Source organism: Leptodactylus fuscus, chromosome 10, assembly GCF_031893055.1.
Source record: "Leptodactylus fuscus isolate aLepFus1 chromosome 10, aLepFus1.hap2, whole genome shotgun sequence".
Classification (NCBI taxonomy): Eukaryota; Metazoa; Chordata; class Amphibia; order Anura; family Leptodactylidae; genus Leptodactylus; species Leptodactylus fuscus.
In genome coordinates this window covers 34,526,555-34,543,290 of record NC_134274.1, presented here as the reverse complement: position 1 = coordinate 34,543,290, position 16,736 = coordinate 34,526,555, and the positions used below count along the sequence as shown (strand labels likewise).

Sequence of the window (16,736 nt, the reverse complement as noted above, 5' to 3'; positions counted from 1 at the left end):
CTTATACACATATATATAAAAAGGTGAACTTGGCGGTAACTTGGTAACTTCGCTAAAAGTCGGATTTAGTGACTGTATACCATTTATGTTTACTTGTTGCAATCTCCTCCTTCTTAATGAGAATAAAGTTCTGAGTCCTAGAATGACCTGAGATCTCACAGGGACATTTCTTTGGAAGGAAATGGGACAGTCAATTGCAGCATTTCCCTCTTCAGTGACCTGGATTACATTAGTTAAGCCATTTGGAAAAAAAATCAGGTAAGTACAAGTAATCATCCATAGACTCGATGTACAAAACATTATGGCTATGGTGACAACACGTCAGGGAAGTGTACAAAAAAAACACAACAAAAGAAAAATATTTGCAGTGTCTGTCCCCATTATAGAAAACACATTTAAAGTAAAACTGGCAACAAGTATGTTCTTATATTCAGGATCCTCAAGAGAAATGCAAGGCTAAAGCTTAGGATGCCATTGATGTGCATTCATATTGTCATTTAATGGGGGTCTACTGGAAGTAACAAAATGCACTTTTGTGGAGGAAACATTGCAATAGTTACCATTTGTAGACACAGATTTGGTTAATTTCAGATTTCGCTTTTCACTGAGAAGAGTAGAAATTAATGCTAAGTTCATAATGGCATTCAGGTTTCCATTCCTTTAAACCAGTTAGGCTTTCCATTGTTTGGGGTTCCCAAGTGGTTACTTAAAAAGCAGATTTTAAGTGGAATAGGGGACAGAGTTCCCGAATACTAGTGTGAACAACACTTAAATAGTATATATAAAAAATAATAATAAATGTATCAGTTATAGTATTATAGAAAACCTCATTGGTATTCATCATCTAGGTCTACATAGGCATTCATCACATAGGTCATAAATATCAGATCTATGACCCATAGGATCAGGAGCCCTGGCTACAATGAGGATAGAATGGAGTGGTGGTCAAGCATGAGGGACGCTGCTCCATTCAACTCTATGGTGGGGATGGTAGGCAGGAAAGTCCCTCCGTGACATGGTCATGAAGTACATTGTAACTATTAAGAGGCGGTCGTTTCTCTCTTTCGATGACTTACCATTGTTGTCTGGTAAAAACATTGTGACTATACAAGCCAGTCCAGCAAATACGAGAAAACCAGCTGTAGATTTCCCTCTTCCAGACCTAAATTAAAAAAATTAATAAAAATAAAAATAAATTATTATTCATGCTTCTCACATACACCCACAACTTTCGAAGTATAGGATCAAAACGTGTCAAAGGCCGGATTCACACAGTGCAGTTACAATGCAGTGCATTTATAAAAACACCACTGCAGTTATATGGAAGGGTTGGATCCACGTCTAACAGTCTCAAGGAACAACATTACTGTCATCATAAAAGTACAACATCCCTAAAAACAGAGAAACCAGTCAGGCTAGGGCTACACGCCAACTTTGGTCGCCATGTCCATTGTGCGACAAAAAAATAACATAAAATCAGTCTAGAGATGAGCGAGTACTGTTCGGATCAGCCGATCTGAACAGCATGCTCCATAGAAATGAATGGATGCACCTGGTACTTCCACTTTGATGACGGCCGGCCGCTTAACCCCCGCGTGCCGGCTACGTCCATTCATTTCTATGCGAGCGTGCTGTTTGGATCAGCCGATCCGAACAGTACTTGCTCATCTCTAAAAATCCCCATTTTGCCCTGTCATTGATCTGCCATAAAAGGTTCATCAGTGGGGATTTGACCAAAAGATTCCCACCAAACCCAAGAAAACAGGTGACTTGCTGCGGCTCAATGATTTTTATGATATAAAATATATACTTCCAGGATATAAAAACAAGTAAGAAAGCCAGTATGCCGGTCTTCACTTGCTAAATGTCAATGGTCAGACCCCACCAATGAGACTTGTATGGCACATCAAATACATACAGTACAACATAAAAATTATGTACATTTTAAGAAAACCCTTTGCAATAAAATAAAATGAAAAGTAAAAAGCATATCCCTGTATTATAGACATCTCCTGACACCATCATCAGTGTTTCCTGCTTCTGTTTCGGAAGAAATGGAGCTGACTTGGGTCCTCTCGAATGAACAGAGTTGTTGGCGAGTTCCCCCAGCCTTGTGTTTCGTAAGGCACATAAGCTTGTTGTATCTACTTTAGGGTCTACAGGACCACCTTACTGTTACAGATGGGACTCAGTGGAGACAGTAGGTGCCCCCGAATGCTTATCTCTTTACACTTTGGGAGTGTATGTCCCTGGGGGTATTTTGGAAAAACTTTGGCAATTATACACAAAATCTTTGGTATCATTGTCCTGGCCGAACACAAGGCCTGTCTCCTGAATATACTGGGATAGGACTTGCTTGTGGCAAAGGTGGCCATACAACACTTGCCATAAATTGGACAATTGCTGAATTTATAGTAAGTAGTTTTAGACCAGAAAGGGGGTACATTAGAAAAAAAAAAAAAAAAAAAAAAAAGAGAATCAGAAGTTAATTTGAGAAAGTAAAAGGAGCATGGATAGATACCCAGGTCTGCCTTCTTGCCATCTTCAAGGTATGCCATTTGAGGCTCCGAGTCTTTCTCTGGATTGTGTAGATTGTGGGGATAACGTCACTCCTTAGGGAGAGACCACCTTCTCAGGTGTATGGAGACTTATAGCCATAGTTGGATTGTGTAGACACGCTAGACCCCTTGTTGTACGTCTCTACGAGCTCTGCACATCACATACACGAGAGGAGATAGTTTGTTCCCTTTGCAAGTTTTTAATGTTTCTTATGTCCTTTCTTATGCTTTTCCTTTGATCCATATCTGTAATTGATCTCACTCCTGACGGGTAGGGAAGGTTCAGTGGGAGGGGGTCAGGGAGTAGTTAAAGTTTGTTTTATTGTTTGTTTTGTTGTAAAATGTATAAAACTTTAAAGAAAAAAAGATGTAATTCAAAATGAAAAGTAAATCAGAGATGCAGTAAGTGCACCAAAGCCGCCCCGCCAGCCCAGCCTGCTACTAATGATGTGACTGAACAGAGAACATCTCAGGACATAAGGCTGCATTACTAGGGCTATGATATCCCTCTGATGTAGGATTGGAACATTATAGTTAATAGCACCTCTAACCCACGCAGATCTATAAGTCGAGGATTTTCATTAGCTAAGCAGTTTGTCTATACGGAGCAGTAACAAGCAATCATGTATATACAAATCTCGTCTGAAGGCTGTAGGATGTAGTGCGGAAGAAAAAGGAGAATGTAACTCGTACGGCTCAATTTAAAGAGATTGTACCTCCTGTTCACACAGTGTTATAGAGCACATTGCAATGATTTAGATCATACCTGTAATAAATGTCAAAATGAGACATTTGCTGCATTTGGTGCACTGGGGACGAGTCTTCCACCCTGAGAGAACTGCTCTTGTTGCCCAGACTCCTATCATCATTGTATGACGGGGTGGGACCCTATCTCCACGCAACAGAATATCTGCTGTATCCCTGAACACCCCTAATATCATCATTTGGCACCCATTCAATAAATGTTGATCTATCTGACATCACTGCCACTGCTATGACATCACCCAGTGCACGCAGGGCTGAAGATCCATCAGTGCACCAACTGACTCATGGCATAAATTAATAAGTCAAAGTTGTTTTCTCCAGTCTACAAAGTGTCATAACAGAACATGGTGGTGGAGGTGGTTGAATAGTCTTGGGAGAGCTGGTAGACTCCCTTTAAGACAGTCCACAGAAAAGAAAAGCTGACGTCTTGGATAAAATTATCTTTTAAAAAGGAATCTGTCTGAAGGAAAATCAATAGCAAACCAATGACACTACCTTGTAGGGCAACTTCTACACTTTCCAAAGATGACTTTCTTATTCTGCATTGCAACTCCATTTTCATGAAAATCAGCATTTTATTCTTATGCTAATTAGCGGAAAACAGCTTTAGGGGTATTTTTTGGGGCTTTACTCTCTGCTCTAGATAACCACCCCTAATCTACACCCCCCCACACACACCACGCCTTTGCTTGAGTGACATATTCCACTTTTTCTCACTTTGTCTGCTGTAAGGAGCAATTATCTTGAACAGAGAGCAAAGTCCCAGCAGGAGAAGAAAGCCCCTTTAAGAAAATTTGCATGAGAATACAATCCTGGCTTTTCATGAACATGGATCTGCAATGCAGAAGAAGACAGACATATTTGGAAAGTGTAGAAGAAGCCTAATGAGTTATTGTCATTAGTTTTACACTGTTTTTCCTGCTGTTAGGCTCCCTTTAAACGGAGTCTATTACCCATAACCTAGCGGCTGTGTGTGGCCCGTGGCTGCCTACTGGTAGAAGCCTGGAGCCGCTGCTATATGTGGCCTGTGGCTGCCTACTGATAGAGGCCTGGAACCGCTGCTATGTGTGGCCTGTGGCTGCTTACTGGTAGAGGCCTGGAGCCACTGCTATGTGTGGCCTGTGGCTGCTTACTGGTAGAGGCCTGGAGCCACTGCTATGTGTGGCCTGTGGCTACCTACTGGTAGAGACCTGGATCTACTGGTAGTTGAGACTCAACAATGGCACCTGCCAATATTTATAAGCTCTGCTGTTTTTCTGAATATATTGGTAAAAAAAAAATCATTTAGAAATTACAAAAAAATAAACCATGAAAAAAAGCTCAGCATTATCAAAACCTGTACAAAACTTTTTTTTTTCTTTTGTTTTGAATTTCTCAAAATTTCAGCTGCTGGATTCCTGACCTAGCAACCACGCCAGGAAAGGACCAAACCAGCAGGCTGTATTCCAGCCATCTTTGAAAATTTTGCTTCATTTGATTTATACTTTTCACCGTTTAGGGTCAGTTCACACGTGAAAACCGCCTAGCTTATTTGTGCGAGGTAAAAAACCTCGAGGAGTTTTTTTGACGCTGTTTTTTGCATTCCACGCGGTTTTTGACGAGGTTTTTGACGCGGTTTTCGCTAGCGGTTTTCGCTAGGGTTTTTTTTTCCTATATGTGCTATAGAAACTGCAGGCGAAAACCGCGCGTTTTTTTGCAAAAAACCGCGCGTTTTTGTGTGCAAAAAACCGCGCGGTTTTTAACCGCGCGGTTTTCGCCTCCCATTCACTTCTATGCAATTCTTCAGGCGTTTTCCGCCTGAAGAAAGGTCATGTCGCTTCTTCAGGCGGAAAACGCTAGGAGGAAAAAAAAAGCTAGTGGTCTACATAGACCACCATGTTAAAGGAGAGGTTTTTGAAGCGAATTCCGCTGTCAAAAACCTCCCCTTTGCCCACGTGTGAACTAGCCCTAAGTAAGCTTAGGGAGAGTTCCAGCAAAGGATTCTGGGAAATTATGCAAATTCTCACGTTCCTATTGGTCAATTATTCAAAATGGCTGGCAGGTAGGCGGTCCATGTCAGAAGGCAAGCACCAGCAGTACAATCTGCGCCTTGCTGGCCATCATCTGGTTCTCGGCTGGTAATGGTAGCACAGATCACTCATCATAGGGATCACTTAAAACAGTGATGGTCAAAACTGCAACTCAAAACCCAATAATTTATCGCAAAGTGCCAACATGGCACTTTAACACTATGCGGATCCACGATTGTGGACAGTTATGGACTCGCAAAATAGGGTGATGTGAATGGGACTTTACAGATCTTTTAATAATACAAACAACTTTTTACTGAAGGTGATAGATTGCATTTGGTACATATGACAAATTAATGTGAAAAGCCCCACATAGTACAATCTGCAAAACAGTGGCCCCTACACAGTAGAATCTGCTGCAAAGTGATTAGCACACAGTTTAATCTGTTCCACAATTGGGTGTCCTTAGAGAGGGCTCTGAGTGCCAGCCCGGTCACGCGTGCCATAGGTTCGCCACCACTGACCTAACATGTTAAACCAGCCCCACAGATAGAGTGATTCAGGTAAGTGTTATTTAGCGGTGTTTTCCTCCTTAGGAACAGGTGCTTCCATTGACGTTTTTGTCACATTCAATTGAGCTCTTTGAGCTTACAATGGCTTTCCCGTTGCTCCAAATAAGCAGCAAGACCCTCATTGTACCAAGGAGTTCCTTTACATATTGAAAAATAGAGGCACCGATTCACAAGGAGAAAGCAATAATATGGCAACATCCTATTATGGAACTGAGCAGGAAGGGGTTAATATATTATTATTATTATTATGATATATTAATTAAAGCAAAACAAAATCGTATATGGAACTCAACATGGTTGCGTCCAAAAATGCAACTTGTCATGCAAAAAACAAGTCCTCGCATAGCTAGGTCAGATAAATAAAAAGGTATGGCATTTCAGAATTGGAGATTCAGAGATCTTGAAGAACAAAAGGGTTAATGGGAATGAAATAACGCTGTACATTTTCAGGTCCTGAGTTAACAAGACACAATGGTAGCTACGAGTAACGCCAAAATTTTCTCCACACTTGAACCTCATTGTTTCTAGGTCACTTCCAATTCTGTCCCGTCCATCACATTGGACATTGTCGCATATAGAAACAGATAGCCCTTACTTGCTATTCTTCTAGAAATAAATGTAACCCAATAAAATGGCCTAATATTTACTGACACGTTGCTACAATAATATCAACCCCTCCTATCCAAATATTCCGTACTCCTCCAGACGTCTCCTGGGCTTTGGCATTTCATTGTTCTCCAAGTTCCTCGTGCTCTTTTAAGAAAATAATCCACTAGGGCAACAACAAGTCTCCATCACATTTCAACTACGTGTTCAAAAGATCTTTTTGGGAAAACAAAAAAAACCAGGCTTCTATCTTAGCTCTCGGTGGCAGCCATCTTCCTTTCTCATTTCCCAAAGGTTGAGGCGCTGGCGGTGGATCACAAACCGCACTTCTATAGGCTGGCTGGTGACAATACCAGTCTCACAAAGACTAAGAAGTCTCGTAAATTGCTTCTCATTTCCTGTTGTGTTTGTTACTAGGCAACAGCCCAAATACGTTGAGGTGAGAGCAAAAAAAAACAACAACAAAAAAACCCACAAAACATTCACCAGGGAGTCTTAAGGACTTCTGAAAACCCCAATCTTATAGCGATGTCAAGAAAAACATCAAGCGAGCGGTGAAAACAAGCAGTCTACAATGTCAAACAATATGTCCCTCACGCCATGAGTCTTTACACTTATTGTGACACATACGGAGGGGTTTTTTTTAGTTTTGTTTTTTAACCTCCGCTCTACTGTGCATCATTTAAAGACTCTCAGAAAAAAAGGCAAGACGCGGCGGAGCAGCCAAGCAATTGAATCTAGTGCTATGCTGTGTTTGTTAATAACCTGTGAACGAAGCAGCAAAGCACTCCACTTTGTAATCACACCTTGACTGACAGCCTCCGAATCTCCTCCAGCGCCCGCCGCTAGTGCTCTCATGCTGCACAAGAGTTATTAACAGTGAGGGACATTTATAAAAAAAAAACTCTCCTACGGCAGACGGGGAAAGACCAGCTGTAGTACATGATCTATATACAAATCTTACACCGCACACTTACACTCTCTAAATGAATCAAATGGGCAAATACATCGGGGTGTAATATACTCAAAGTCGCAGACTCGCACCCCTTCAGTTTTTAATAAAATGTGTATTTTAATTCCTCACTTTCAAGAGCTCAGTGTTATTGAAAGATTTTTTTTTTTATATTATTTACATTTAGAGAACCAGATTAGATATGTATAAAGCTATGGATAACGGTATAGTTTAAGTGTTGAGTTTAAAGTGGTTGTCCCATCACAAGCATCCTATCTATACTGCAAGTTTATGTGGATTTAAGGCTTTTCCTAAATGCATTGCTTTATCAAAACTGCTTTGTTTGGCCGCTATCTTAATTTATTCACTTCATTGTTTACACTCTGTTTCTATGGCCCTTGGGATTATCTGCTCATTTGTCAAGTGATGTAGCTGCCTGCTCTCAGGGAGGAGGGAGGGGCTGGGAGCAGCTCTGAGCTGTTTGTGTCTTTTTTAAGTAGCGGAGCTTCTCAGAGAGCTCTGGGATTTCTGAGCTCTTATCAGTCGGTTTAATTGAATTTGGCTGATAAGGGCTGAGATAGGGAGTCCGTTACCTCTGTACGTAATGCAAACTGACTCAAATCCAGCTCTGCTACATCAGCTTCACACTGTGGTAAATCATTTACAACCAATCCCGTGCAAGTGAAACCCCGCCCACCTATGTGCCGAGAAAAGCAGGAAGTAAAGAGAGCACAACAGCCTGCAGGTTAGTGAACAAGCGTCATGGGAATACCCTTATAATAGGTAGACAGTATGTATTGACCACAAGGACATCATGGTGTCAGGGTCATACCTACTGCTACCCCAAGATCGTAGCATTGAAAAGCAAATCTGGTCTCGCAAAAAATAGATCATGGCATTGAAAAGCGCATCCTATCGTGCACAAAATAAGCCCTCATCTCACAAATTCTAAGGAAAAATGGCTTTCAGAAGATGGCAAATTAGGCATTGCTGCAAATCATACAGACTATTTTGTCCGATTCTTGGGCTGATTTCGAGGACTTTGTCATGTAACTTAAAGAGGTTATACCATGGAAATGTAGAATGAAGCCAGGCTGAATGTGGGCATGACTGGAGGTGGTCGGCGCTCCTATTCACTTCAATAGCCGAAGAAAAGGACTCAGCTTTCTGCGGCCTCCCATTCACTTGAACAGTAGCGCCAAAGATAACAGAAGTATTCAGCTATCTAAGGCACTCCCATTGAATTCAAGTCATGCCCACATTCAAGCATGGTTGTGATCAAGCTGGACATCCAATGAGGGGAATGGAGCCCTCATTCTCATGATTAGTGGTTATACTCCCACCAAACAGGTATTTGTCTACTGTCCTATGCATAGAAGATGGACACTTCTGATGGCATAACCACTGCATTGATGGTAATGACATGAGTGTACGCTTTATATCCAAGTTTGGGGATAGTTAGAGTGGAGGATGGTAGCATCACTACTAAAGTCAATGTTGGTGGGTGGTGTGGATGAAGCGTTTCGACTTAACCAAGGTTGGAATAGAAAGAAGCGAGGTAGTGGTAATGGAAATAGTTTGTTTTTTTTTCTCCAGTATACTCCACATGGTCATTCAGAATAATTGGCATATGATACAGAAGGAATTGGATTTGAAAGACTTGTGCTCAGAGGCCGATGATCATCTTTAGACAGAGCCGTAACATCATTTATTCTCTAGTCAGTAGCAATTTGCAATCTGACCGCTCTACATAGTTGGACAAATTGGTTCCCAAATGTAATTCCAGATGTGGGCAATGTGATTTTTGTAAATCTAATGTCCATGTACTAATATATGGGTAGTATCTACTATGTGGTGAATCCGTTTATTAATTGGCCTATGTTGTCCTTGTAATATTCTACCAGTGTGGCACATTTTGTATAGACAAAACTATTAAGCAATTGTATATATGTTTCTGTGAGCATTGTAAATAAATTAGATCTGATAATGGGGCCCCAGATTAATAGCACAAGTCCATGTACATGGTGGACATCGTAGGGTTCTACCATTTACAGGTATTTAAAGTCTGTGAGAAAGTGACAGGCAAAGTGCTGGAGTCCCGCTATATCAGCACCAGATGCCTGACCTATGTGTGGTCCAGTCCGGGTCTGGAATAGGTCCCAGGTGTGGGTCCTGAGGCTCATTACTGGCCCATAAACTGTTGCAGAGCCTGAACTTCAGGGAAGATCCAGGAAGTGAGGAGGCGGCTGGGTCTGTCCTATTACCCTGAGTTCGGATAGACCAAATCGTGCTTGGTTTTTTCATGTGTGGCTGGTAGTAAGCAAACACGTATAGTTAGGTTATTACTTCTATTTAGTTGCTCGGACAAGCAGGATTTTGTTTTATTTTTGCCTGACATCAAGGTTGTATTTTGTTTTGCTCATTTGTGCCTGAAGTCAAGGTTTATTTATTTTCCCGTTTTGTTAAATAAACTTGTTTGCTGCACATTTTGTGCCCCTGTCTTGACTGTTTGGGTCCACACCACTGCTTCTACCGAGCTACCTTCCCCACAAGACTTCATGCATCTTTAGAGGTAGCAAACATCAAAAGATTTTCTGCAATGTGAGGCCAGTTGGGTTATTAGAACCAATGTCTTAGGTCCCCTTAGAAATTAATTATTCTTATATGCATTTTTTTTGTGCATTGTTTTTACCTGATCTATGTCTATGGCAGTCCTGGTGACGGCTCAGGGGCAACTTTAACTTTTGCTCCTGTGCCGTCACATGACATAGACTTAAGGAAGCACTTGTGCGCAAATTGGACGGACGCCTTGTGGTACTGAAGTAGAGGCTTGTAAATAAAGCTGATTACACAGAATGGTGAGTGCCACCTTCGTGTACAATATGAATAGGGACTACTAGACTACTAGTCATGGGGCTGGAATGCTGGACCCCGTCCTCTAGACCTCGGGTGCAGTCGGTGAGCCAGCACGTACAGGTAAGTAGTGCAGACAGTGCTTTCTATTCTTCCGATGATGTACAATTGCTGTAAGGCCCAACAAGCCAAATCTACAGCCAGAGAGAGCAATGATCCCAGTGACAGCCATGTTTTATTGCAGTCTTTTTGAAAGTACTTTACAAATAGTGAAGGCATCATGGGCAGACTATGTAAAATATATGTGTCTAGACAATCCCATATAGCAACGCTTTAAGGGAATCTTAAACACTGCACTAAATCACAAGACATCAGTTAGGCTAGTGATAAAATAAAACAACTAAAAGCTTCCGTCTAGACATGCCCTAAATATATATATTTTCTCAGGCTTTGCTTGCACTTCAGATTTATAGCTCTATGGAGGGTAATAGGCGTATTAAGGACAATTCCACAAAGTATAATCCCATCATACTCACCATGACTTCTCAATGAAAAACAAGCAGAGAGGGAAAGCGGGGACCTCCACAAGACCGTACAAGGCCACATTCACATAGAGATTGCCTTTCAGCTCCCCCGCATTTAAGGTCAGGCCGTAGTAAACCAGACTGCAGACATACCTGCAAGAAAACAGAACATCATTGCTACTGAAAGGTTTACAGATTTCCAGAGCTGGTTTTCTGAAAGTCAATTTATCAAGAATGCACTCCGACATAGAAGAATGGTCTGGATGAAAATAATACTCCTTTCACCACTGCCGGCCAGAAACTCCCCAATCTATTAGTAATACTTTCCCCAAACACTACACTGGGAAATAAACCTGCAAGTCAGATGCATTTACGGTGAATTACTTGATAAATGCGCACTCATATATATAGAGGAGAAGAGCGATCAAGACATCAATTACACACATAAACAAGAAATCTATTTATACAGTCAGTTCTCTTACCGTGTGACAGCTATTTTATAGGGTTTGGGCAGCTAAAGGCATTCATTTCCTTTCATAGGTCCACCTTGACCTCTTGCATGACAGGCTGTCTATGTACCAGGAGCAACACATGGCAATACAGAATCATAACTTAAAGGGGTGTTCTAACCAAGTAGTAGTATTATGTAATACAATGACGAGAGGCCCTTAAACATAAACCAGTAATCCCCTTTCCCCAGGACTTGTCCCCCAGCTAACATAAATAGTGATGTCCCGTATGTGCTAAGGGACTGCTGCGGCCAATCTGAGGCCACATATGACTGCTGCGGCCAATCAGCAGCACAACTAAAGAAACTGGGATGTCACTCGCATACGTCATCCGTGACGTCCCGTGTCACTTCCTTAGGCCGCTGAATGGCCTCAGCAGTCTCGTGCAGCAGGGACTTCTGCCAAAACAACACCCTGGAGCAGCAGGACCGAACCACGGTGGGAGACACAGGAACACCGGGGACAGGCAAGTATGTTTTTTGTTTTTTAATCCTTCCCATATAACTGAGCTATTGATTAGGGTTGAGCGATCAGGATCGGAAAAGATCGGATTCCGATCGGTGATCGAGCAAATTTCACGATCGTGATCGGAATTCTGATCCTGATCTTTTTAGGCGGGATCGAGGTCGGAGATTATTTCCCACAATTCTTTGCTACTGGCCAAGCATTGTGGGAAACGCTAGCAATGTTAGCTAGATCTCATAGGAATGAATGGATGCAGCCAGCACACATCCTGTGCCAGCGTACGGCTGCTTAACCCCCTGCGCGCCGGCTGCGTCCATTCATTCTAATGGGAGACTAGCTAACATCTCTAGTAGCCAAGGCTTGGTTCACATATGCTGATGTGTTCCGTCCGTAAGGGTCGGCATGAGGACCCCTACAGACGGAACACAAGCGCAACTGCAAGCCCTGTGCAGTTCAAGCGCATGGGCCCCATAGACTATAATGGGGTCCGTGTGCTTGAACTGCACAGCGCTTGCAGTTGTGCTTGTGTTCCGTCCGTAGGGGTCCTCATGCCGACCCTTACGGATGGAACACATAAGCATGTCTGAACCAGGCATTATTACTTACCTGCACATAAGTGCTGCTGCTGGTCCAGTCCCCCTGTTCTCGCTCCTCTTCTCGCCTCACTGCCTCCACCTCCCAGGTTAGTGTTACAGACCTAGGAAGAAGGTGAGGCTTAGGAGAGTGTGGGCGGGTACTGGGAGGGGAGCACTCATGTCTCCCTGCCCTTTAAACGCCCACACTCTCCTAAGCCACAAGCCCCGCTTTCTTCCTAGGTCTGTAACACTAACCTGGGAGGCAGGGGCAGTGAGGCGAGAAGAGGCAAGAAGACGAGAGAGAACAGCGGGGACTGGACCAGCGGCAGCGCTTCTGTGCAGGTAAGCGGACAGCAGGGGGGACTTAAGTAACTGGGGGATTTTTTAATCACTACACAGCGTGTAGTCTAACAATTAAAGCGTTCAATTTTTAGACTCCATGCTGTGTAGTGAATAAGATCGTTTTTAAAATCTGATCTTCGATTATTAAAAAAAATCCCATTGACTTGCATTGGGATTAGAATTGGGATCAGGTTTGAATGGAAAATGATCCTGAAATCTCAAGATCGGCTCAATTCTACTATTGATATGTTTCTGCCCCAACTTGTGGTCTTTATTTGTAGCCACCAGAACTTAAGATTTTGGGCAGAGTTCCCAGAATAATTAGGTTAGTCTCAAATGGAAAGCAAATCTTTCCTCAACTGAAGTAAGCAGAGATCTAGAAAACCTGAAAGTATATCACTGTGGCTATCTGACTGGGGTTGGTATCGAAACTGGTACGTATACACTGATGACAGTGAGCAAGAAGCCTGGTGGCAAACACCTCAAGGAACAAACTTGGATTAGATCTGACAAAGGGGTGCGCTCTCTGAAACGCGTTTTCATCGAATAAAGCTTCTGTTCCATGTCCAAGTTTGTTCCTTGAGGTGTGCACCACCAGGCTTCTTGCAGTGTATACCTACCAGAAATCTGGGGGAGATATACCGGGACTCCAGCACTCTGCCTGTCACCTTCTCCCAACCAGAAGACCCAACATAATTACAATAATAATAATCCATCATAAAAAAAAAAGTTACAAAATACTTTTCCTATAATAACAGTGAGAAGTTTCTTCAGGAGTCACTCTTGGGTGTCTCCCAATAATCATGCAGATAGTCCACACCTTACTAAGGACATGCCGATTATGGAATCTCAAGTTCTTCAAGACCATGCTGAGCAATCAGCTGAGAACCACATGAGATGGTGCTATAAGAAACAGGTGTACTGAACCATATTGATCAACATGCTGGATTATGAACAGATGGTATACAGATGGCACAAGACACTTCATATGCACCTGCCGCCTACAAATATTGGAAGCAGCCATTACTGCTCAACCTCCTTGAGAAATGTTCTAGAAAGGTTTTTGAGAATTGTGAAATAACAAATACAATATAAAAGAAGTGGAACAAACATAACATTAAATAGCTACTGAGTGAGTGGAAATATCTAGCGGAGAGGATGTGGCAAATGAGCAGCTCAGTCACATTAGGACAACTGCTAGATATAATGTCAGGGTCAGCTCCGCCAGACCTCAATGTCACCAGCAGTCAAGGTTAATAATACAGGGTAAAGAAACACTTATAAATAAGTAAGACATCCTCTCATTAACAGGACTGCTACGGCAGACTCGTGCAAGTAGCTCGCCCTGTTTGCTTCTGGTATCTTCTACAAAGCCAGGCCTAGATTTCCTAGATTTTTATATTATCTGGCTGCAGGCATGTACATAGACTGTCATTTCTGCAGATCGAGACTGCTCTATAGGCTTGGATATGGGGAAGCTTTTTAAGAACAGAACAGTTATCGGCACATGATCTTTATTATATACTTACGTCATGTTTAAGGGAATCTGGTCACTAGGTTTAAGCCTGTTTAAGTACTTGAAGATATACTGTAATGCACAAAAGTTGTAGGCAGGCGTGGAAAAAAAGTGAATGAACGAAGGAGAAATCTAAATCTCATGAATATTTTGTGTGACTGCCCTTTGGAGGAGGAGTCTTCCTTGAGTCTTGGAAGTGCTGATCCGGCCCCTGCAGAGCCCTGATCTCATCATCATCCAGTCTGTCTGGGATTACAGGAAAAGACAGAAGGATTGGAACAAGCCTACATCCACAGTACTTAGCTCTCCAAGACGGTGGGAACAACCTTTCAACTGAGTTCCTTCGAAAACGGTCTGTAAGTGTATCTAGAACAGGGGTGCCCAATACGTCGATCGCGATCTACTGGTAGATCGCAAAGGAAGTATGGGTCGATCGCGGGATGCAGGGATCCCCGGTGTCTGCTTGTTCACAGTGCAGACTGAGAGTCCTCTCCGGACACTGGCAGTCGGGGCTGCCGCAGCCCCAGCCTGCCAGTGTCCAGAGATAACTCTCAGCCTGCACTGTGAACAAACAGACACCGGGGATCCCTGGGCGGCAACAGAACGCCGCTGTCTCCTGCTCTCACGATCCGCCAGGTCCGCACACATGCACGGCCCTGCCCGCAGACCTGCCCGCCTGGTCCCGCCCATTGGCCCGCCTGGTCCCGCCCATTGGCCCGCCCTAGTAGATCTTTTGCCTTGATCAGCTAATAAAGTATCTCACATGCTGAAAAAGTGTGAGCACCCCTGATCTAGAAGAATAGATGGAAGGCAAAGGCGGTCACAAATATTGATAGGATTTACATATTTCTTTCCTTCATTCTTAATTTTTTTCATACCTGCCTAAAATTTTTGCACAATATTGTAGGTGCTAGTGAAATACCCGTGTGCTACAAATAGCAAATGTTCACAAAAAAGGTTAATATTTTTCCAGTACAATATGCAAATTATTAGAGAAGTGTCAGCGGGAAATCCTGAACTAAAAAGCGTCATGTGTCAAAGCTAATCTTGCAGAGTTTGTCTTAACTGACACATCAGGTGCTTTCTACATCACACCCAATGTCAATTAGGGCACCATGGCTCCTTCACTGAACAGTAATGCTCTGCAGGGAACTACAACACAGCACCAGTTAGCTGAAGAGAGCTGCAATTCATTAAAACAGCAGGGGGCTGGGTGCAACGTTGTGCAGGGGAAATGCCAGTAAGACTCATATGCCTTTATTCCCTACAATGGTGGGAGTTCCAGAGGTGATGTGTCACAACATTAAAGCGGTTATCCAACTCATTAAAATTGATGTCCTATCTCTCTGAGTACTCAAAGCACCACATACTTTGTATCCACTCTTCTGGGCATTGTCCTGTTTAAAGTGAATAGGGTAACACTGAAGTACCCAAATCAGGCACTAAGTATAGTACAGCGTTCTGAGTGATGACAGCTATCCCCTGTAGCCCCCACCCCCACCCCCTTACCAGCTAGGTATTGTCTGCAAGAAAATAATACTGGGAAGCAGTGGGAGGCCTGCACACTACAGAAATACACTGGAGGTTCTGCACACAGCCCTAACAGATTATAAGCACTGTTAGTCAGGGGAGGTTTAGAACTCTGCAGTTAATCTTTGTATGGACTCATCAACTATTATATTACTGCACTTCTGTTGAGATATGGTACTCTTGACTATTGATCACATAGAACAGTTGTAGATAAACATGTTAAAAATGGACAGATGGAGATGCTCTGGGATGAAGCAAATTACACTACTAGAATGCAACTGGTGAATGCCAGATTACCTTTCTGGAAACAATGTCAGGATACTCAATCCAGCTGAATTAGCTTTAAAATGACTGTGTCAACCTGGAAAGCTCCTTGGGTTGGTCCAATTAGCAGCTCAGGAGGCCTATATAAGACCCTCCCTCTGATGCCCACTAATGGTTTTACTTTTTAGTTTGGCTCTGCGTCTTGTTTGTGTTCACAATTGCTCATTCCGACCCTGGGCTTGCTTTTTGGATACTCCTTGAATGCCGATTCTGACTTACCTGCTCGGATTTGACCCTTAGCCTGTTTTTGGATAACGCTGAACTCTCCTGGTTTTGACCGATGCCTGTACGACTGTTCACCTGTTCTTGGTCTGCTCTGTAGTCTATGGTGGGTATAATTTTGATTTCTGTTTGCAGTGCTTATACTTTTTGTTTTATTTGCACAGCCTTTTGTTGGTAACAATTCAGACTTTCAGATTCAGCAAAGTCCATCTGCCTTTGCGGCTGGTGACTGTGAAGGCGCCTGGAAGTCTGTCTTGGCACACAATACTGTGTGGATTTTAAATAGCTGTTTCTACTGTTCACATTATCAGCCATCTCCTGCTGCTGCTTTTCTTAGGCCTTGCATTAAAATCATAACATGTAATTTGACGTTAGAAAATTACTTAAATCACATTTTTACGTTAAACATATTTT

At 42.7% G+C, this 16,736-nt stretch overlaps 1 protein-coding gene across 2 annotated transcripts in view; it reads right to left on the bottom strand.

Annotated features, from left to right (window-relative positions):
• Positions 1 to 16,736, bottom strand: part of LOC142183053 (solute carrier family 22 member 15-like) — a 178,514-nt gene that overhangs the window by 108,329 nt on the left and 53,449 nt on the right. For both annotated transcript variants that reach the window (XM_075257955.1, XM_075257956.1), the window contains exons 7-8: positions 10,852 to 10,992; positions 1,077 to 1,162 (exon numbers count right to left, since the gene is read on the bottom strand). In XM_075257955.1, the coding sequence (XP_075114056.1) occupies positions 1,077 to 1,162; positions 10,852 to 10,992 (227 nt within the window). The remainder of the gene's footprint in view (positions 1 to 1,076; positions 1,163 to 10,851; positions 10,993 to 16,736) is intronic.